The sequence below is a fragment of the Pongo pygmaeus genome, chromosome X (genome assembly GCF_028885625.2).
Source record: "Pongo pygmaeus isolate AG05252 chromosome X, NHGRI_mPonPyg2-v2.0_pri, whole genome shotgun sequence".
NCBI lineage: Eukaryota > Metazoa > Chordata > Mammalia > Primates > Hominidae > Pongo > Pongo pygmaeus.
In genome coordinates this window covers 122,088,279-122,108,219 of record NC_072396.2, presented here as the reverse complement: position 1 = coordinate 122,108,219, position 19,941 = coordinate 122,088,279, and the positions used below count along the sequence as shown (strand labels likewise).

At 35.6% G+C, this 19,941-nt stretch overlaps 1 protein-coding gene across 12 annotated transcripts in view; it reads left to right on the top strand.

The window, feature by feature from the left end:
• KLHL13 (kelch like family member 13) overlaps positions 1-19,941 on the top strand; it is a 205,298-nt gene that overhangs the window by 147,517 nt on the left and 37,840 nt on the right. For all 12 annotated transcript variants that reach the window (XM_054472787.1, XM_054472786.2, XM_054472783.2 and 9 more), the window contains one exon: positions 10,175-10,316. In XM_054472787.1, coding sequence (XP_054328762.1) covers positions 10,203-10,316 — 114 coding nt within the window. In that variant the 5' untranslated portion in view covers positions 10,175-10,202. The remainder of the gene's footprint in view (positions 1-10,174; positions 10,317-19,941) is intronic.

Below are 19,941 nucleotides of genomic sequence, written 5' to 3'. Positions count from 1 at the left end.
GTAAAAGCAATATATTCCAAAGCAAAACAATTGGTAGTTTGTAAGTAAATTTGGATTTTCGTTTGTTCTGTGGTCATTAAACAAGCATTTATTGTGAATAATTTGCTGGACTGTGCAATTAGTTAAGGAGGGCGAGGCCAGGAAGCCTTGACTTCAAGAGTGTAGGATTTGGCTTCTGTTCGGCAAGCAGTGACTCACTGAATACCTTTGAGCAAGAGAGTGCTTTTCTGAGCTATAAATATAATCACAGTATGTATAAAGACCATTATGTATGTGAAAATTATAATTAAATCCAGGTAAGAGGTAATAGAGACAAGAACTATGGTAGAGGCAGTGAGAGTGGATGGGGGTTGAAGGATAGGAGCATTCTAGAGAGAGATTCAGTTGAACTTAACAGTTGATTGGACATGGGAAATGGGGAAGAAGCAAGGGTCAAAGGTGGTCAAATAATTTTGGTGAGAGCAATTGCCGTTTAGAATCCAAATATTTTATCTATAGTTCTTTTGAATGTGTAATATCAGGATACATCGGAGATTTCTGAAATTTCTTCTGACTGACAAACATTTTAGGAATGGTCATTAAGAAATATGTATGTAGTCAAATTCATTACCATTAAGCATATCTTTGACATATGAAAAGATTGGATTTTGAAGATGTAAAAATGATGATTGCTTCAACAAGTAGCTCATGGAGATGGAGTGAGTGAGGGTAGTAGCATTTTCTGACTAGCTAGGGAAACTTTTAACACCTTGACTCCCTGCTAGTTTCATCTACATGGTGACTCTTCTCCCCTTTTGTCTGCTTCTCACCTGCACTGAGAGTCAGAAATTATAGTTTGGGGTGTGAAACACTGGTTTAAAGGACTGTATAAAAGGAAGGAAAGGAATAATTCTCTTTTTTCATTTATCTCACACAGATTAGGGTAAGTACTTCATTACTACTTCATAATTCATAGATTGCTTCTGCAAAACACATGTACACACAATCTGAAAACGCTCCAGTTATCTTCAATTTAAAATTCCCATTTAAATGACCAGGAGATTTGAATGCTTGATGCCTACTATGTCATTTTTATCACAACGGTATGTTCTACCCAAGAACACATAGCTGCCTTTTAGCCAGAGAACATGGTGTTTCTGAAAATAAACATCTTACCCCTAAAGAGACAAATTTCTTGATGATTTATAATTTGGAATAGCCCCTCCCCAAATCATCAATCTGCCTTCCAGAAAAACATAAATTTTGTAAATAATTTTTAATATTTTAGGTAATGATGTATAGTTGTGACACATAAATACCTTGCCCAAATGAATCCTTCTTTAGAGTTACTGCACCATGGATAAACACTTATGGTGGTTTTGGTAGAGCAATTTTTGTTATTCACATTAGCAGAGTTGTCTGTGGTAGATCCTGAAATTGCTCTGTGATATGGACTGGAATATTATAGTGATCTTAATTAAAATAGCTTTCTAGGAGTGTAGTAAAATGGTGGATCCTAAAACATTTTAGGTGAAAAACCAGGAACCAGTTCTAGAGCTAAAGACCACATATATACTCTTGGAGTAATGTAACTGTGAATATGTAGATAGGTGAGTGGGCTGTAAGTAACTCCTAACAACTTGAGAGCTTATGGCCAGCAATGGATATGTTTCTTTATGGGAAGCATAGTACAAAAGGGATAAACTGAAGTCTTATAATAAAGTTTTGTGGAAAAAAACCCGTAATGGTGAGGCAGATATGCAGAAAAGGGACAATAACTTTAATGTTGAAAAATGATACTTAGAGTCTTTGCTTCCATTGAGCCACGTATCTGTGATGAGCTTGAAAGAACTATCCTAAGAGAGATTCCCAGACTCATTAGGTTGAGAGCCTGTCTTCTTTTTTGGGTATTATTCTCTCCTGTCTTAAAAATACTGGCTGTCATATTGAAAACATATGATTGATTTGATACTATTTTTTTCCTACATTCATTGAAATAATTAGAGATGACTCCAGGCCATTACAAAAATCAAGACTGAGATTTGGTAAATTTATTACAGGCTTTGAATACATAGAGTCATTGGGACTCTTAGGCCAACTATATTTCTTAAAACATGGAATGCAATGGCTATTACTTTGTGAGTCTTACTCTTAGGTTTTTTCATGTTTCCCCTTAAAAGATAAATAAACATTCTCTTAAGACCTGGTCATGAATTACTGACTTTGTAAAGTTGAATAGAACTGGGAAATTCAGAAAAGGATAGGATTTTCACCATCTTTTAGCAGTTGATTAATGAGTCTCCTGTTCCCAAATCGATTTGTCTCAGTTATTTCTAATTGGTTTTGAGTTTGTGGAATCTGCTTTAATAATAAACTCTAAAATTGGGTAAGTCAGATGTTTGAATATTTAATAAAAATCTTAGGAAGGTGAAACACAGTTCTTTCTTAACATGCTTTTTGATTTTAATGCACCTTTGCAAAAGAGTCAAATTTTAAAGTTGATGAGCTACAGATAATGGGAGTAAAATGACACCTTGGTTAACAAATCCTCTGGAAGCAAAGCTCCTAGAAAATTGGCCTGGGCATTGAAGGGGTTGGAATACCCATTCCAGTTTCTTCATTTTTGGATTAAAGAAAGAGAAGGCAAGCTCACTGCCGCAGATACAGAGACTTCTCAAAGGGCAGGCTGGGCGCTAGCTGTAGGGCAAAGCATCCTTCTAGAGGGCCTATGCTTCACCAGAGGATTGTAACTATTTCCTCTGTGCACTGGGAAGGGGACTCTTGACAGTGATGGGAGCACATGCTGTTTCTCCTAGCCCACTTCTACATATTGCCATCTCCCTACCACCATTACCACATGTGCATTCTTTCACCTATGTGGTTTTATAAAAGCAAGGAAGATTTGAATTCACTTGTTTGTATAGAAGGTATGGAATCAACATTTAGAAATGCATTCATCTTCTAATTATTTTTAAATTACCTCATTAGAAATAAAATAATTATCTCATTCAGAAAATAGAATGGATTCTTACATACCCTGTCTACCTACCATTCATCCATCCATGTATCCATTTATCCATCCATCCATCCATCCATCTGTCTACCTATCTACCAATCTACCCATCTGCTTATCTTGCTTTCACACAAATATAAGAAATGTGGAGAATGAGAAATAATATATAAACTAAGCTTTCTAAATAGAAAACATTTTTGGTCAAGATGAATTGGACATGATGCAGTTTAACTGGTAATATAAATTTTAAAAGATGAAGGGACACTAAAGTCTTGAAATATGGTAAGCAGAGGGAGCAAATATTATTTTGAAGTTCTTTAAGGACAAGATTGAGATATTCAGTGGAAATGCCTTTTGATTTGGGTAATTAACTTTCATCCTGTTATAGTTATCTAATGGAGTATCATTTGTCTAGCCCAATTTTCTTATCTACGTCATAGTGTTATATCTGTTATTGTGATGGTTGGCATTAGAATTCAGAATGTGTTCTTTTAAATGTTGATATCAGTATGTGAAATTCTCCCCAAATTTCATCTGAGTTATTTTCTAGGATTTACTACCTCCCTACCCCATATGTGTTGGGAGAATAGCATGAAAGATTTTTAGTGTTGGTATTGTTTTTATGGAAATAGAATGGTAAAAGTAAGTGATCTTCAGATTGAATTAATTAAACCAGAAAATTACTTGCCTATAACAGAATGTATCTCTCTGATATCCTCCTTGTGCTTATAAATTAAGCATTGAAATGCTAAGTGACTTATAGCCTCTACTGTCTGCTATTTTTAATTTTTTAGGCTTGGTATAAATGGGAACAATGTAGGCTCTGGATTCAGATGTGGGTTCAAATCATAGTTACTAGACTCATGGTGAGGCCTTAAACTCTCCGAGCTTCAGTTCCCTGTCTTTAAATGAGATTATTACAAGGATTAAGTAGGATACTAGAAAGTGCCTGACACAGTGCTTAGTACACAGCAGGTGCTGGGTAAATGATCTTATTCCTATGTTAAAACAGACATAAGCTATTTATTAATACTGTTCTATTTTAAATGTGACAGACATATGCATATAAGAAGCCTGTGCAATAGCTTTTTATAGCCCGTGCAATAGCTTCTTATAGCCTTGGAAAGATAGCAGCTATTTTATAAAATCTCATCTGTAACTAAGGAGTTCCATTAGTGAAATGATTTCAGGTAGACAATAATATATTTATATCATTAAAAAAACTACAAATAACTAACAAAAGCTTTATCTTTCTTGATTCCTTTCAGGCAAACACCTCATTAAGAAGATATATTCTTTAAACAATTAGTTTATGCCTTATTAATAGATGTTACTTTCAAGCTCACTCTTGTTGGTATTTGAAAAAGAAAAAGGAGAGAGAAGTTGCTATGATATTTATAATTTCTTTGTGTAATGATACTATAAATGACATTTTAGTTGGGGGACAAATCTTTCAATATTTGAAATTTTAAGTTTTTAATTTTTTTCAACAAAAATGCCAGGCTTATTTTATATACATTAGTTTACTTCATGAGTTGGAAATTTTGTTCCCGATTTTTTCAAAACATGTTCCTTTTTTTCATAATGAAAGTTGAGTATGTGTACACTCAAACGTGTGTGGTATCATTCAGCTTTTGTTTGGGAAGTGTGGAGAAAGAGAGGAGTAGAAAAGCTATTAATATCTTTTGAATTCAATGCAGTATGAATACTTTGACTCTATCTTGAAAAGCCAATGGAAAATGGCTTCTACCATCTTAAGTTTTTAATTTATTTCTCAAGGGTGGAAGGAAATACCTTGACAGATTTAGCCCTGAAATTCAAATGAGTATGAGAACAGGTGGTGAAATTTCTTCTCCACCTGCCATGCAACTTTATCACAAGAAATGTTTCATTTAGCAAATGCTGCTGCTAGCAGACACTTCTCTGTTTCAGAGCAGAAAAACAAATGGATGGAAAGTACTTTGAAGAAAGCCTTTTTCTTGATTTTCTTTTTAAATTGTGAGTGTGAGCAATATGTATTTTATTTTCCTGGGGATTGGGTAGTGGATAGTCAGTGCCTTGATTAACCAACCTGTTTTGTTGTATTGTTAAACCATTCATAGCTTTCTTGTTTTTGTTTTCATTTTGTTTTGTTGTTGTTGTTGTTCCTGTATACCAACCCACTGACACCAACTTTAGTTAAATCTGGGGAACTTGAAATATCTATATTATACTATATTATACTTTTGACACTAACGCAAGAGACTTTCTTTTTTTTTCTTCCTTTTTTTTTTTTTTTTTTTTGAGACGGAGTTTCACTCTTTCACCCAGGCTGGAGTGCAGTGGCACAGTCTTGGCTCACTGCACCCTCCGCCCCCCCAGGTTTAAGCGATTCCCCTGCCTCAGCCTCCTAAGTAGCTAGGATTACAGGCACCTGCCACCACGCGCGGCTGATTTTTGTGTTTTTAGTGGAGACAGGGTTTTACCATGTTGGCTGGGCTGGTCTCGAACTCCTGATCTCAGGTGATCCGCCCGCTTTGGCCGCCCAAAGTGCTGGGATTACAGGCGTGAGCCACCACGCCCAGCCTGGGACTTTCATTCTTTTGTTGCAGTGATTAGCATATATTGTTAGATTTAACCTTTTTTGGTAATGAAATAATGGCAATTAAAGCACTATGAAACAAACGAGGGAACTAAATAGAAAAGTGCTGTTCATATACTTTTACCTTTCTAGCTTTTCTCTAATTCATTTCTTCTTTTTTCCCTTCAGAAATTACAAACAGTACAGGAAAGTGTAGAGAACAGTCTTTTATTCGTAGCAGTATCAAGATGTTGCTTTTTATTTGATGTGAGCTAGACATTAATGTACCAGTGCATGAACTGGCACACATAACCTCTCTACCAAGAAAAGTTAAGTGTTTTTATTGTGTTTTCATGATAATAATCTCAAGAAGCACCAAAATGTTCCCTTTTCCTTGACAATGAAATTTGACCACACCTGGGTTTCTGTATAACATGAACTGCTATTTGCAATGATAGAAACCAAAAAATTGAGGTACACATTTTATAATTGATCAAGATGATATCTTATTTTTTAAACACAATGGTACTGGTTTCAGTGGATTATCGTGGGATTTATTTAGGTATGGAGATTGAGGAGCATTGGAAGATTATTTGTGGCTTTTGAGCCAAATGATGCAATTAAGAGATGCTTTTTCCTTCCTCATATAGCATTTCAACAAACATATTTACTATAATGAATTCTAAGAGTACGTGGTTCTCTATAGAACGTCTACCAAATTAAACCTCTGCAGAGGGATTCATTGAAGAAAACACATTTAAATCAGATCAGCAGAGCACTCTTGCTTTGGCCTGCCTACCAGGACATAGATACCAGGACACAATTCTTCATTGTCATGTTGCTTGCTATTAAAAAAAAACACATTTGTCCATTTAGTGAGTTTTAAATTTCCTTTGAAAAAATCCATTTGGATGAACAATTCTATGCAGACAGTAGTAGGAGTTTATTACATGTTTGTACTAGCAATTTTGAGAGTATATCTTGTACTCTGATAATTTTGCAGGTTTAAAGATAGAATCTTTGTGCATATTCTGGAATACTGATGAGGTTGAACATTTTTCTATCTGCTAACCATTTGCACCTTGATCTTTGTGAATTGTGTGCTCATATCACTTACAAGTTTCCCTTCGGGTAATTTTAAATATGTGGACATTTTGAGGCAGGATTACAATGTTGGCAACCCTTTGTTAACATATGACAATGGCTTAGACTTTTTTTCCCTTTGTTTTTAAATGCAGTGCAGAGAAATGCCACAGTCTGTGTATGTTTGGTTTGACCACGTTTACAATGCTTTCAGTAAAATGATCAGACAGTGCCTCCATCTCTAAGCTAATACGCATCAAAAAAGTAGTTGTTTTCTTTGAGCAGCACAGTTGAGTGATTCACGTACACTTTGTGAAAGATTGCTCTTGTGCTTTATGGTTGGTCATTGTTTCAAGAATAAGACGTCTGCTGTGGTGATTGGGTAGGCGGGGGGTGGCATGCAAGCAATATGCAGACTATAATATTGTAGGGAAAAGAGGTTTAATTTTTAGAAACAAAATTCGTTAATATAGTCTCTCCCATGAATAATCTTGTAGGGTTGGTGAAATGGGACTATTTAGACAGAATTTGCCAGATTCTAACTTAACATGTAAAAGTGGATCCAAATAACAACTGTTTTATGCAGATTTAGGAAATTATTATTCTTACATGAGCTTCTGTAAAACAAAAGCTTTGCTGCATAATTTTCTTATAAACTTCAAAGCCATTATCTACTTTTTTACTCTTAGACTTGAGTTTTCAAATTGATGGGCCTGTGGAGAGCAGAGATATTCTGTTAGGTAGCCTTGGAAGAATTAGTGATAATTAATAATCCTGCTGTGTTTCATATTGCTAGCATTAACTCATGGATTCAACCTGTGACTGGGAAATTATTTAAATCATGAAATTGCTTGAGAAAAATTTTCATGAGACAGTAAATTCCTCTATATTAGGATTTCTCATCTTTGGCACTTGACTTTTTTTGCCTGAGAACAGCTTTGACCTAGATAACTGTCCTGTGTTTTGTAGGATGTTTAGCAGCATCCCCAGTTGTGACAGTGAAAAATGTCTGCAGACATTATGAATCATGGAGGTGGGAGGAGGGGCAAAATGCCTCCTGCTCCCCCTCCCCACATTGAGAATGACTTGTGTGTATATTGTATTTAACTATATGAGTTGAAAAAACATCAGATTAAAAACTGTTATTTTTTTTCTTGGAATTACTCAGATAATCATTCCTTTAAGCATAGATTGATATAATTGTGGCTTGGGATTTGCAGAGAAGTGTTACCTCCTTGCAATGTTGAAGAACAGTGCTCTTCCCATTCAATCAATAAACTTAATAAAGGGGAGATAGATGGGAATATTGAATCTGCTAAGAAGGTTAACATGGCATGTACTGTTACCAAAGCAGAAATTAATAGGGAGTGTTTTGAATGTTAAAAAGTCAAAAGATACTGATAAAACATCATGAAAAAGATAATTTTAGTCCAGGCTTCTTCAGCTTTTGAAGTAATTAATTAAAAAGGCAAGCATATTATACTGGCAAGAAAGGGCTGCATTTTTACTTTTTGCTTTCTGTTTTTAACAGCAAGAGAAAAATGACAAAGTAAACAAGTTGTTACTTGTAGTTTACTCAAAAAAGCAACTTCCAGGATATGTCATTGTGGCAATGGGAATTCAGCTTTACTCCTATCCCTTTTACATCTGCAGTTTTATAAGAATGATAATTGATGGTCATTTAAGCACTGCATAATAAAGAAATGTCTTTGGAATGATCTACAGAAAGAAGATTCCGTATTCATTCAGAGGACATATATTAAGTCTTTTGTGCCAGGCTCTGTGCAGGGAATACAGAAACTAATAAAACAGTCTGCTTGAATATCCTATTAATATAATCTGGATGAATAGACATTTTCTGGTTAGGGATAACAGTCACCATCAATCAATTTCTGACTTTTCCAATTGATTCTGTAATTTTAAACGTCTGTCCACAAAAGTTGTTTAAAAGTGTGTGTGTGTGCTATATATCATAAATATAACTTAATTCTATTTAAAGCTATCTTTGAAACTCTGGTGGAAGGCTATATCCATTTTCTTTTATGCTTTTTAAAATCTTACTTAAATTATTCTCTTCTTTATTAAATATCTATCGGAATTGAATTAAACATGGTTATATATTATTAATTCATTTTTGGTTATACTATGACTCTAATATCATTAAAAAGAATTGATGTCATCCTTAAGGCCAGAATTTTTGCTAATTATTGCAAGATTTAAAACCACTTGGTTGGTGTCATAATTCAAAAAGCAGAATCTTTAGTATAGTCTTTTTCTTGTTAAAACTGATCAACTTGGGGTTTTAGGTATGACAGGAAAAAAAGGTGAAACCTTTCTGATATTGGATAGCTCAGTTAGACCGTTAGAAAAGCAAATAATTCAAAATTGAGGAAATTACAGAAAAAATGAAGAGTTCCAGCACTTGAAAATCTGCTCTCCTTCTTTTTTCCTAATGTCTATTTTAGCAGTCTTTTTAGCAGTCTGTATCATGAATGCAGAACCAAATTCATGAGCCATGGGCTCTGCACTCTTAGGCAGGTGATCCAGAGATTATTTTAGCAATGTATACCTATGGAGAAATACAAGATCTCTTCTAAGGAATGATGAAAGATTGTTAATAATGGCACATTTTTAGTATAACCTAACTGAGATTTTTAAACTATCAAATGTATTGTCATATTATCTTTGCAACTAAGTGACCTACTAAGGTTCTCCCACTCTTACTTATGCCCCTTGAAAATATTATTGCTGCAATATATGCAAATACAGAATTGCCTGTATTTATATTTTTAGTATTCATTTCTTTGAAAAGTTGTAAATGTGACTAGATTGTAGCTATTAAATGATCCCAAACTGGTAAGTGAGAGATACTGCTAGAAAAAGAAATTATTTCATGTGAAAAATTTTGTTCAGTTGGAGTTGATTAGAACTATTACTATAACAAGATAAAGTAATGCATTAACATATAACAATGAATCTTTTACATTTATTAATGGGGGTTTGGAGTGGGAATCAGACTAGACCTAGATTCAAACCCTGGGCCAACCACTTTAATAACGTTTTGACCCCAGGTAAGTGGTTTCTGACCCTTCTTTAGTCTGTGTATAAAATTATTGGCAAGTACGTGTTATATAATGACTATTCAATAAATGGTAGCTATTATTTTTATCTTTTCAAAATTAGGTGTTCCAAATTAATTTTAACTATATGCAACATAATTTGATGGCATTGCTATCTAAATAGTAACGTATCAACAGTAATTACTGTGGCCTTTAAAAACTCTGTGACTATAATTTTGAACCACCTTTTAAGTTGATTTCTCAGTTATTATCTGTATATTCTGTACTTGGAAAGCATTTTACAAATATACATTTCTTCTAAGATAAAGAGTGGTACAAGCGTATAATACAGTGAAACAATATTCACCGTATTGCATGGTCATATGATTGCAATAGTGACTGATTATTTTTCTAAATAATCTCATTGTAAATTGTACAAGTTTTAATTTCCCCTTCTTTCTTATGTAAAAAAACTTTCAGATCTCTCGTGGAAGAGGAAGACCAACACATGAAATTGTCCCTTGGAGGCAGCGAAATGGGCCTCTCATCCCATTTGCAGTCTTCCAAGGCAGGACCTACACGCATCTTTACCAGCAATACCCACAGTTCTGTGGTGTTACAGGTAATTTAAGCTGTCTCTTTGGTAGTGTTTACATAGCTTTAAAAAACCCACCATGGATTTTGTGATGCAGGATGTCAGTAGTGGAGGAGGTTGTGGGTGTGTATGTGTGAATAGGAAATGTATGGTAACTATTTTTTGCTCAGTTTTGCTGTGAACCCAAAACGGCTCTAAAAAATGAAGTTTATTAAATAAAGAAACAAAAGACAAAAACTAACCAGGAGAGAAATCTTGATGGAGGAATGCACACATTCCTGAGGTTAAAAAATCCTCAGAATCAATTTTTTGTTTGGTTTGTGTAAAGGACATTATGCCACTTTCTTACAGAATGCCATATCTGATTTCATTCCATAGCAATCAAAGTAAGTATTACAGGGTCCCTACACTGAATTTTCCTAGTTCCTCATTCACAGCCTGTTTTACTATCATCTTTGCAATGGTTCTAAAGATTGTATTTATTTGGTGTCTCAACTCGCATTGGTAGTAGTAACTGTGGGAGTAGAGGTTAGGACTGCTGAATGCAAACCCTCTGATACATGTAATAAGTAATAACTAAAATCAAAGCAGGGGACAGAAACACAGTAGAAAGCCAAAAGAACATGAAACACAGCAATCTGGAGCTATTTAGCGCAGGGATTAGAAGCCTAAGTACTTCTGACCTTTGTGGACATTTTCTGACTTCTGTGGGCATTGCTGAATTAGAGAGCAATATGATACTGGATGTCCATTAATGTCTTCTAAAGATAGTTAAATTATATCAGTCCTCTTACTACCCTTAGTAAGATAAGGAAAATTTGCCTTTCTAAATGCATATTTAAAAGAAATCTCCCCAGATGGATTTCATGCATATCCCTGATCAAGAACCATTATAGTAAAGCTGTATATAGAATATAATATAATGAGGGACAAGGTTTGTACTTGCTGTGCATCCTCTGTGTTTAAATGTAATTTCACCGGATTTCATTTTCCTTATCTCCAAAATGTGACTCTTGACTAGCACACCTCTAAATTTCCTTCTAGTTTCAATCTTTGAATTCAGTAAAATCCCATTTCCCCAGTATTTCAGTTTCTAATTGGAGCTGGGGTCTATCTAAGGTTCATTGTCCTGTGGGTATCATCAATAGATATGTGAGAGTCAGGAATGAAAATCTTTCCATCTCCTGGCATCTTAAAGCTGTGTAGGGAAAAGGGAAGATGGCCGAATAGAACAGCTCTGGTCTGCAGCTCCTGGCAAGATCAACGCAGAAGGTGGGTGATTTCTGCATGTCCAACTGAGCCCCCACTGGTGATACCCAGGCAAACAGGGTCTGGAGTAGACCTCTAGCAGATCTGCAGCAGAGGGGCCTGACTGTTAGAAGGAAAACTAACAAACAGAAGAAAGGAATAGCATCAAGAACAACAAAAATGGCATCCACACAGAAACCGCATCTGAAGGTCACCAACATTAAAGACCAAAGGTAGATAAATCCACAAAGATGAGGAAAAACCAATACAAAAACGCTGAAAATTCCAAACACCAGAACGCCTCTTCTCCTCCAAAGGATCACAACTCCTCGCCAGCAAGGGAACAAAACTGGACAGAGAATGAGTTTGACAAACTGACAGAAGTAGGCTTCAGAAGATGGGTAACAGCAAACTCCTCCGAGCTAAAGGAGCATGTTCTAACCCAGTGCAAGGAAGCTAAGAACCTTGAAAAAAATTATAGGAATTGCTAACTAGAATAACCAGTTTAGAGAAGAATATAAATGACCTGATGGAGCTGAAAAACACAGCATGAGAACTTCATGAAGCATACAAAAGTATCAATAGCCGAATCAATCAAGCAGAAGAAAGGATATCAGAGATTGAGATCAACTTAATGAAATAAAGCAAGAAGACAAGATCAAAGAAAAAAGAATGAAAAGAAACGAACAAAGCCTCCAAGAAATATGGGACTATATGAAAAGACCAAACCTAAGTTAGATTGGTGTACCTGAAAGTGATGGGGAGAATGGAACAAAGTTGGAAAATACTCTTCAGGGTATTCTTCAGGAGAACTTCCCCAACCTAGCAAGAGAGGCCAACATTCAAATTCAGGAAATACAGAAAATGCCACAAATATACTCCTCAAGAAGAGCAACCCCAAGACACATAATCATCAGATTCACCAAGGTTGAAATGAAGGAAAAAATGTTAAGGGCAGAGAGAAAGGTCGGGTTACCCACAAAGGGAAGCCCATCAGAATAACATCAGATCTCTCTGCAGAAACCCTACAAGGCAGAAGGGAGTGGGGACCAATATTCAACATTCTTAAGCAAAAGAATTTTCAACCCAGAATTTCATATCCAGCCAAACTAAGCTTCATAAACAAAGGATAAATAAAATCCTTTACAGACAAGAAAATGCTGAGAGATTTTGTCACTACCAAGCCTGCCTTACAAGAGCTCCTGAAGGAAGCACTAAATATGGAAAGAAAAAACTGGTACCAACCACTGCAAAAACATACCAAATTGTAAAGACCATTGACACTATGAAGAAACTGCATCAATAAAGGGGCAAAATAACTAGCTAGCATCATAATGACAGGATCAAATTCACACATAACAATATTAACCTTAAATGTAAATATGCTAAATGCCCCAATAAAAAGACACAGACTGGCAAATTGGATAGAGTCAAGGGTCAAGGCCCATCGGTGTGCTGTATTCAGGAGACCCATCTCAAATGCAAAGACATACATAGGCTCAAAATAAAGGGATGGAAGAATATTTACCAAGCAAATGGAAAACAAAAAACAAGCAGGGGTTGCAATCCTAGTTTCTGATAAAACAGACTTTAAACCAACGAAGATCAAAAAAGACAAAGAAGGACATTTCATAATGGTAAAGGGATCAATGCAACAAGAAGAGGTAACTATCCTAAATATATATGCACCCACTACAGGAGCACTTAGATTCATTAAGCAAGTTCGTAGAGATCTACAAAGAGACTTAGACTCCCACACAATAAGAGTGGGAGATTTTTATCACCCCCACTGACAATATTAGACAGATTAATGAGACAGAAAATTAACAAGGATATTCAGGACTTGAACTCAGCTCTAGACCAAGCAGACCTAATAGACATCTACAGAACTCTCCATCCCAAATGAACAGAATATACATTCTTCTCAGCACCACATTACACTTATTGTAAAACTGACCACATAATTGGAAGTAAAACACTCCTCAGTAAATGTAAAAGAACAGAAATCATAGCAGTCTCTGAAACCACAGTGCAATCAAATTAGAACTCAGGATTAAGAAACTCACTCAAAACCATACAAATATAGGGAAACTGAACAACCTGCTCCTGAATGACTACTGGGTATATAACGAAATTAAGGCAGAAGTAAATACATTCTTTGAAACCAATGAGAACAAAGACACAACATACCAGAATTTCTGGGACACAGCTAAAGCGGTATTTAGAGAGAAATTTATAGCACTAAATCCCCATAGGAGAAAGCAGGAAAGCTAAAATTGACACCCTAACATCACAATTAAAAGAACTAGAGAAGCAAGAGCAAACAAATTTAAAAGCTAGCAGACGACAAGAAATAACTAAGATCAGAGTAGAACTGAAGGAGATAGAGACACGAGGAACACTTCAATATCTCAATGAATCCAGGAGCTGTTTTTTTAATTTTTCTATTTTTTTATTTTATTATTATTATACTTTTAAGTTTTAGGGTACATGTGCACAATGTGCAGGTTGGTTACATATGTATACATGTGCCATGCTGGTGTGCTGCACCCATTAACTCATCATTTAGCATTAGGTATATCTCCTAATGCTGTCCCTCCCCCTGCCCCCGACCCCACAGCAGTCCCCAGAGTGTGATGTTCCCCTTCCTGTGTCCATGTGTTCTCATTGTTCAATTCCCACCTGTGAGTGAGAACATGCGGTGTTTAGTTTTTTGTCCTTGCGATAGTTTACTGAGAATGATGATTTCCAATTTCATCCATGTCCCTACAGAGGACATGAACTCATCATTTTTTATGGCTTCATAGTATTCCATGGTGTATATATGCTACATTTTCTTAATTCAGTCTATCATTGTTGGACATTTGGGTTGGTTCCAAGTCTTTGCTATTGTGAATAGTGCCACAGTCAACATACGTGTGCATGTGTCTTTACAGCAGCATGATTTATAGTCCTTTGGGTATATACCCAGTAATGGGATGGCTGGGTCAAATGGTATTTCTAGTTGTAGATCCCTGAGGAATCGCCACACTGACTTCCACAATGGTTGAACTAGTTTACAGTCCCACCAACAGTGTAAAAGTGTTCCTATTTCTCCACATCCTCTCCAGCACCGTGAAGGACCTCTTCAAGGAGAACTACAAACCACTGCTCAATGAAATAAAAGAGGATACAAACAAATGGAAGAACATTCCATGCTCATGGGTAGGAAGAATCAATATCGTGAAAATGGCCATACTGCCCAAGGTAATTTATAGATTCAATGCCATCCCCATCAACCTACCAGTGACTTTCTTCACAGAATGGGAAAAAACTACTTTAAAGTTCATATGGAACCAAAAAAGAGCCCACATCACCAAGTCAATCCTAAGCCAAAAGAACAAAGCTGGAGGCATCACGCTACCTGACTTCAAACTATGCTACAAGGCTACAGCAACCAAAACAGCATGGTACTGGTACCAAAACAGATATAGATCAATGGAACAGAACAGAGCCCTCAGAAATAACGCCGCATATCTACAACTATCTGATCTTTGACAAACCTGAGAAAAACAAACAATGGGGAAAGGATTCCCTATTTAATAAATGGTGGTGGGAAAACTGGCTAGCCATATGTAGAAAGCTGAAACTGGATCCCTTCCTTACACCTTATACAAAAATTAATTCAAGATGGATTAAAGACTTAAATGTTAGACCTAAAACCATAAAAACCCTAGAAGAAAACCTAGGCATTACCATTCAGGACATAGGCATGGACAAGGACTTCATGTCTAAAACACCAAAAGCAATGGCAACAAAAGCCAAAATTGACAAATGGGATCTAATGAAACTAAAGAGCTTCTGCACAGCAAAAGAAACTACCATCAGAGTGAACAGGCAACCTACAAAATGGGAGAAAATTTTCGCAACCTACTCATCTGACAAAGGGCTAATATCCAGAATCTACAATGAACTCCAACAAATTTACAAGAAAAAAGCAAACAACCCCATCAGAAAGTGGGCAAAGGGTATCCCAGAACTTTAAGTATAAAAAAAATAAATCCCTCTAATCCTCTAATATATGAAAACGAGTCTTTGGCTATTTTTGTTTGTTATACATCTGAGGATAGATTTTTAAGGTGCTCAAAAAAAAAAAGCTGTGTAAATGGTTTACTTGTTGATTTTTCAAGTTATGGGAAGAGAGAATAAGGGGTCAAACAGATAGGAAAAGTATGTGAGGAAGAAGTGTGTTTGGTATACTAAAGTGCTCTCGCTAAAGAAAAATAAGAAATACCTCACTACTATACTCCTACCTTATGTAATGCACATAGTAGTCATAGTTAAAGCCAATTATTGTGGTCCTGCTAATTTTTAAAATTTACTGGAAACCAAACAATGATTGCCACTGTAGTGCAGGGAGAGATATTTAAAGCAATGGTTCTCAAATTTTAGTGCATGTCAGAATCATCAGGAGGGCTTGTTAAAACACTGAACACTAGGTCCCAAACCAGAATTTTTTAATCAAAAACTCTGGGGATAAGGCCCAGGAATTTGCATTTCTAACAAGTTCCTAGATGATGCTGCAGATCAGGGAACATAGTTTTAAGACCGTTGTTCTAGAGGTAGGACCTTCTTCCACCAAGAGTCATGGCCTTTTCTTTTCTCCCTATATATTTTATGGAGGTTATAAATTATTGTTACAATGGATAAACATTAGAGATAAATATCTATTAGTAGGTGAATCGTTGCATGAAATATGTTGCACCAAAACTATGCAATACTGTGCAGTCACCAAAAAGAGTAATATCTGTACATATTGAATGGAAAGAATAAGATACTAAAAAAAAGTAACAGGGAAAATGTGATATATCCATACAATGTAATATGATCCAGCTATTTTAAAAGATGAAGTACTAATACATGCTATCATATGGATAAACTTTGAAAACATTATGCTAATTGAAAGAGGCTAGTCACCAAAGTCCGTATTTTATGTGATTTCATGTTTTATGTGATTCCATTTGTATGAAATGTCCAGAATAAAGAAATCTATAGAGACGTAAAGTAGACTATTGGTTGCTTACAGCTAGGGAAATTGGGAGTATATGAGAATGAAAGCTAAAGGTACAGGGTTTCTTTTTGCAGTGATAGAAATATTCTAAAGTTGACTCTGGATATCATTGCATATATCTGTGAATATACTAAAACCATTGATTTGTGCACTTTAAATGGGTGAATTGTATGATATTCAAATTGTATCTCAATAAAGCTATTAAAAATGTAACAAGGCAATATGTATTGTATAATCCTTTTTATCAGTAGAAAAATTATACAATATGTATACATATGAATGTGAATGCATAGCAAATGGTATGGAAACACTAGGGAAGCTGAGGAATAATGTCATCTTTTGCTCTGTAAAATCTTACAATGTTTAATTTTTATTTACAATGGAAATATTTTTCTGCATAACCTCTGTAATAAAAAAAATATATAACAGCTGACAAAACAAGTGTAGCTGGGTCTCAGAGCCCTTAGGTCTGCCATGCCTTAGCTCATTGGTCAAGGCTGAGAAAGAACAGTGATGTGAAAGTAACCTGAAATTTTGTGTTACTTGAAGATAATTTTTCTTCAACTGATTTTTTATGTTGTTACAATATTTCCTGTGGTAGCATAGAGATACCACTCTATGTTGCTATTAAAACCCTTCTATGCTCTATTTAAAAGTCTATTAAAAATTATGTTTTCACAAATTGAGATTTTTAAGGCCAAGCACTAACAGGGAACATTTTTGTATCAATCTTAAGTGTGTGGTTGTCAAGAGAACAAGCTAGAGAAGTGTTTAATGTGTAAATGTTATCATTGTTTTAAAATTAGCAATAACACATACTCCAGCTTCAAAAGGCATTGAAAGTAGCTGTCAGGGGAACTGATCCATGGGGAGAAACTGTTGTAATAAGCCTCACTCTGCAGGATTACCCACTACCTAATTGTAGTGAGAAGGACATGGGTTTCAGCCAAAACTAGAATTCTAATCGTGCCCCCTTATTAGCTAGTTATGCGACTTTGGGAATGTCATTTAAACTGTCTGGCCCAGCTTTTTTTATTTGTAATCTGGGTAAGAGATTTGAGGATTAAGTGTCACAATTTATGGAAATAAGGTGCATAATAAATATTCATTTATTTTCCTTCCACTTGAGGTAAATGGAGAAGGTCTCACAGGGAATAGAGCTGATCAGAAGTTATGGGTATACCACAGGGAACTCCTGAGCCCCTGGGTCATTAATGGACCAGGCTCTGGCTATGGGATGTGGTTCCTCTCAGACTAGGGTCTTTCCTCTTTCTCTTTAAGTCTCATCTACACAGAGCAGAGCAGTGAGGGTAGGAGTCATGGTGTCTCCCACTGGATAAGATTGGGCAGATGGATGAGGCCACTTATTTTCTGCAATGACTATTGAAGAAAACAGAAAATAGTTAATGAATTAAATGATTATGTGTTAATATGTGATTATATAATAAAAAAAGAAGTTATGGGTATACCGAATAAGGTATCCATCTGATTGGCTTGAGCAGGCAGTTGGCTTGAGCAGGTCTAGCACGTTGCTCATCTCCATTAAATGGCTTCAGCAAACTAGGCTGTCAAAGAAAATTCCTAGAAAGTCATTTGATACCTAACAGGCTTGGATTCCTAGAATCTTGAACAAGTTCCAGGATAATCCATGACTGAGTTAGCAGGGCAAATGACTTTTACTCAAGTAAGAAAGATTAACTAAGGTTAGCTTAAGTAGTGATTGGTAAAATCAAGGATTATTTCATTTCCCTCACTCCTTGGCTACTGCTACATCTGTGGTTATTTCTCATTGAAACCTTCTATTCTTTGACTTCTCCCTGTTATTCCAGGTTGTCAGCATCTTTCTCTTATTGTCCTATCGTATGGTAATTCATTGAATGATACCTTTCCTAGCACCTTCAGTTTTTAAAATAATAGCTTTATTGAGATATAATTCACATACCATATAAATCACCCATTTATTGTGCAAATCAGTCGCTTTTAGTATATTCACAGGATTGTGCAACTGTCACCACAATCAATTGTAGAACATTATAATCACCTCAAAAAGAAGCCCATATTTGTTAGCAGTCACTCCCCACTTGCCCCCAACTCTTTTCTCAATATGGCAACTGATTGGTTTGGCTCTGTGTCCCTGCCTAAATCTCGTGTCAAATTGTAATCCCCAATGTTGGAGGAGGGGCTTGGTGGGAGGCAATTGGATCATGAGGGTGGATTTCCCTTTTGCTGTTCTCGTGATAGTGAGTGAGTTCTCAAGAGATCTAGTCGTTTGAAAGTGTGTAGCACCTCCCGCTTCACTCTCTTCCTCCTGTTCTCACCATGTCAGATATGCCTGTTTCACCTTCCGCCATGGTTGTACATTTTCTGAGGCTTCCGCAGCCATGCTTCCTGTATAGCCTGTGGAATGATGAGCCGATTAAACTTCTTTTCTTTGTAAATGACCAGTTCCAGGTATTTCTTTATAGCAGTGTGAGAATGGATTAATACAGCAACCATTTATCTTTTCTCTGTTTCTGTAGATCTGTCTATTCTGAGCATTTCATATAAATGGAATCATACAATATGTGGTCTTTTGTGACTGGTTTCTATTACTTACCATAATGTTTTCAAGGTTTGTCTATATTGTGGCATATAACATGCTTCCTTCCTTTCTGTGTTCAAATAATGTTCCATTGTGTAGGTATTTTGTTTATCTATTCATTCATTGATAAGCATTTTTTTCATACATTTTGGCTTTTATGAATAAAAGCTATGAATATTCATGTGTAAGTGTCTGTGAGGACATGTTTTCATTTCTTTTTGGTATATACCTTAGAGTGGAATTACTGGATCCTATGGTAATTCTGTCTAATTTTTTGAAGAACTGCTAGTGTTTTCCAACTTAGAGTGGAATTACTGGATCCTATGGTAATTCTGTCTAATTTTTTGAAGAACTGCTAGTGTTTTCCAAAGTATCTGCACCATTTTATATTCACACTGGCAGTGCATGAGGGTTTTAATTTCTCCACATTCTTACCAGCATTTATTAACTGTCTTTTTAAAATTATTATAGTCATCCCTGTAGGTGTGAAGTAGTTTTGATTTGCATTTCTCTGATTGCTAATGATGTTGAATATCTTTTTTTTATGCTTATGGCCATTTGTATGTGATTCTGGAAGAAAAAAAATCTTATTCTTGTTCTGTGCCAAGTCACCAGGAAAGAAGAAAACAAACCAAAACAAACAGAAAAAGAAATCCTTTACCCATTTTTCAGTTGGGTTGTTTATCTTTTTATTACTCAGTAGTAAGAGTTCATACACACATATATATTATATTACATATATGTATATATATATTTTACATATATATGTATTC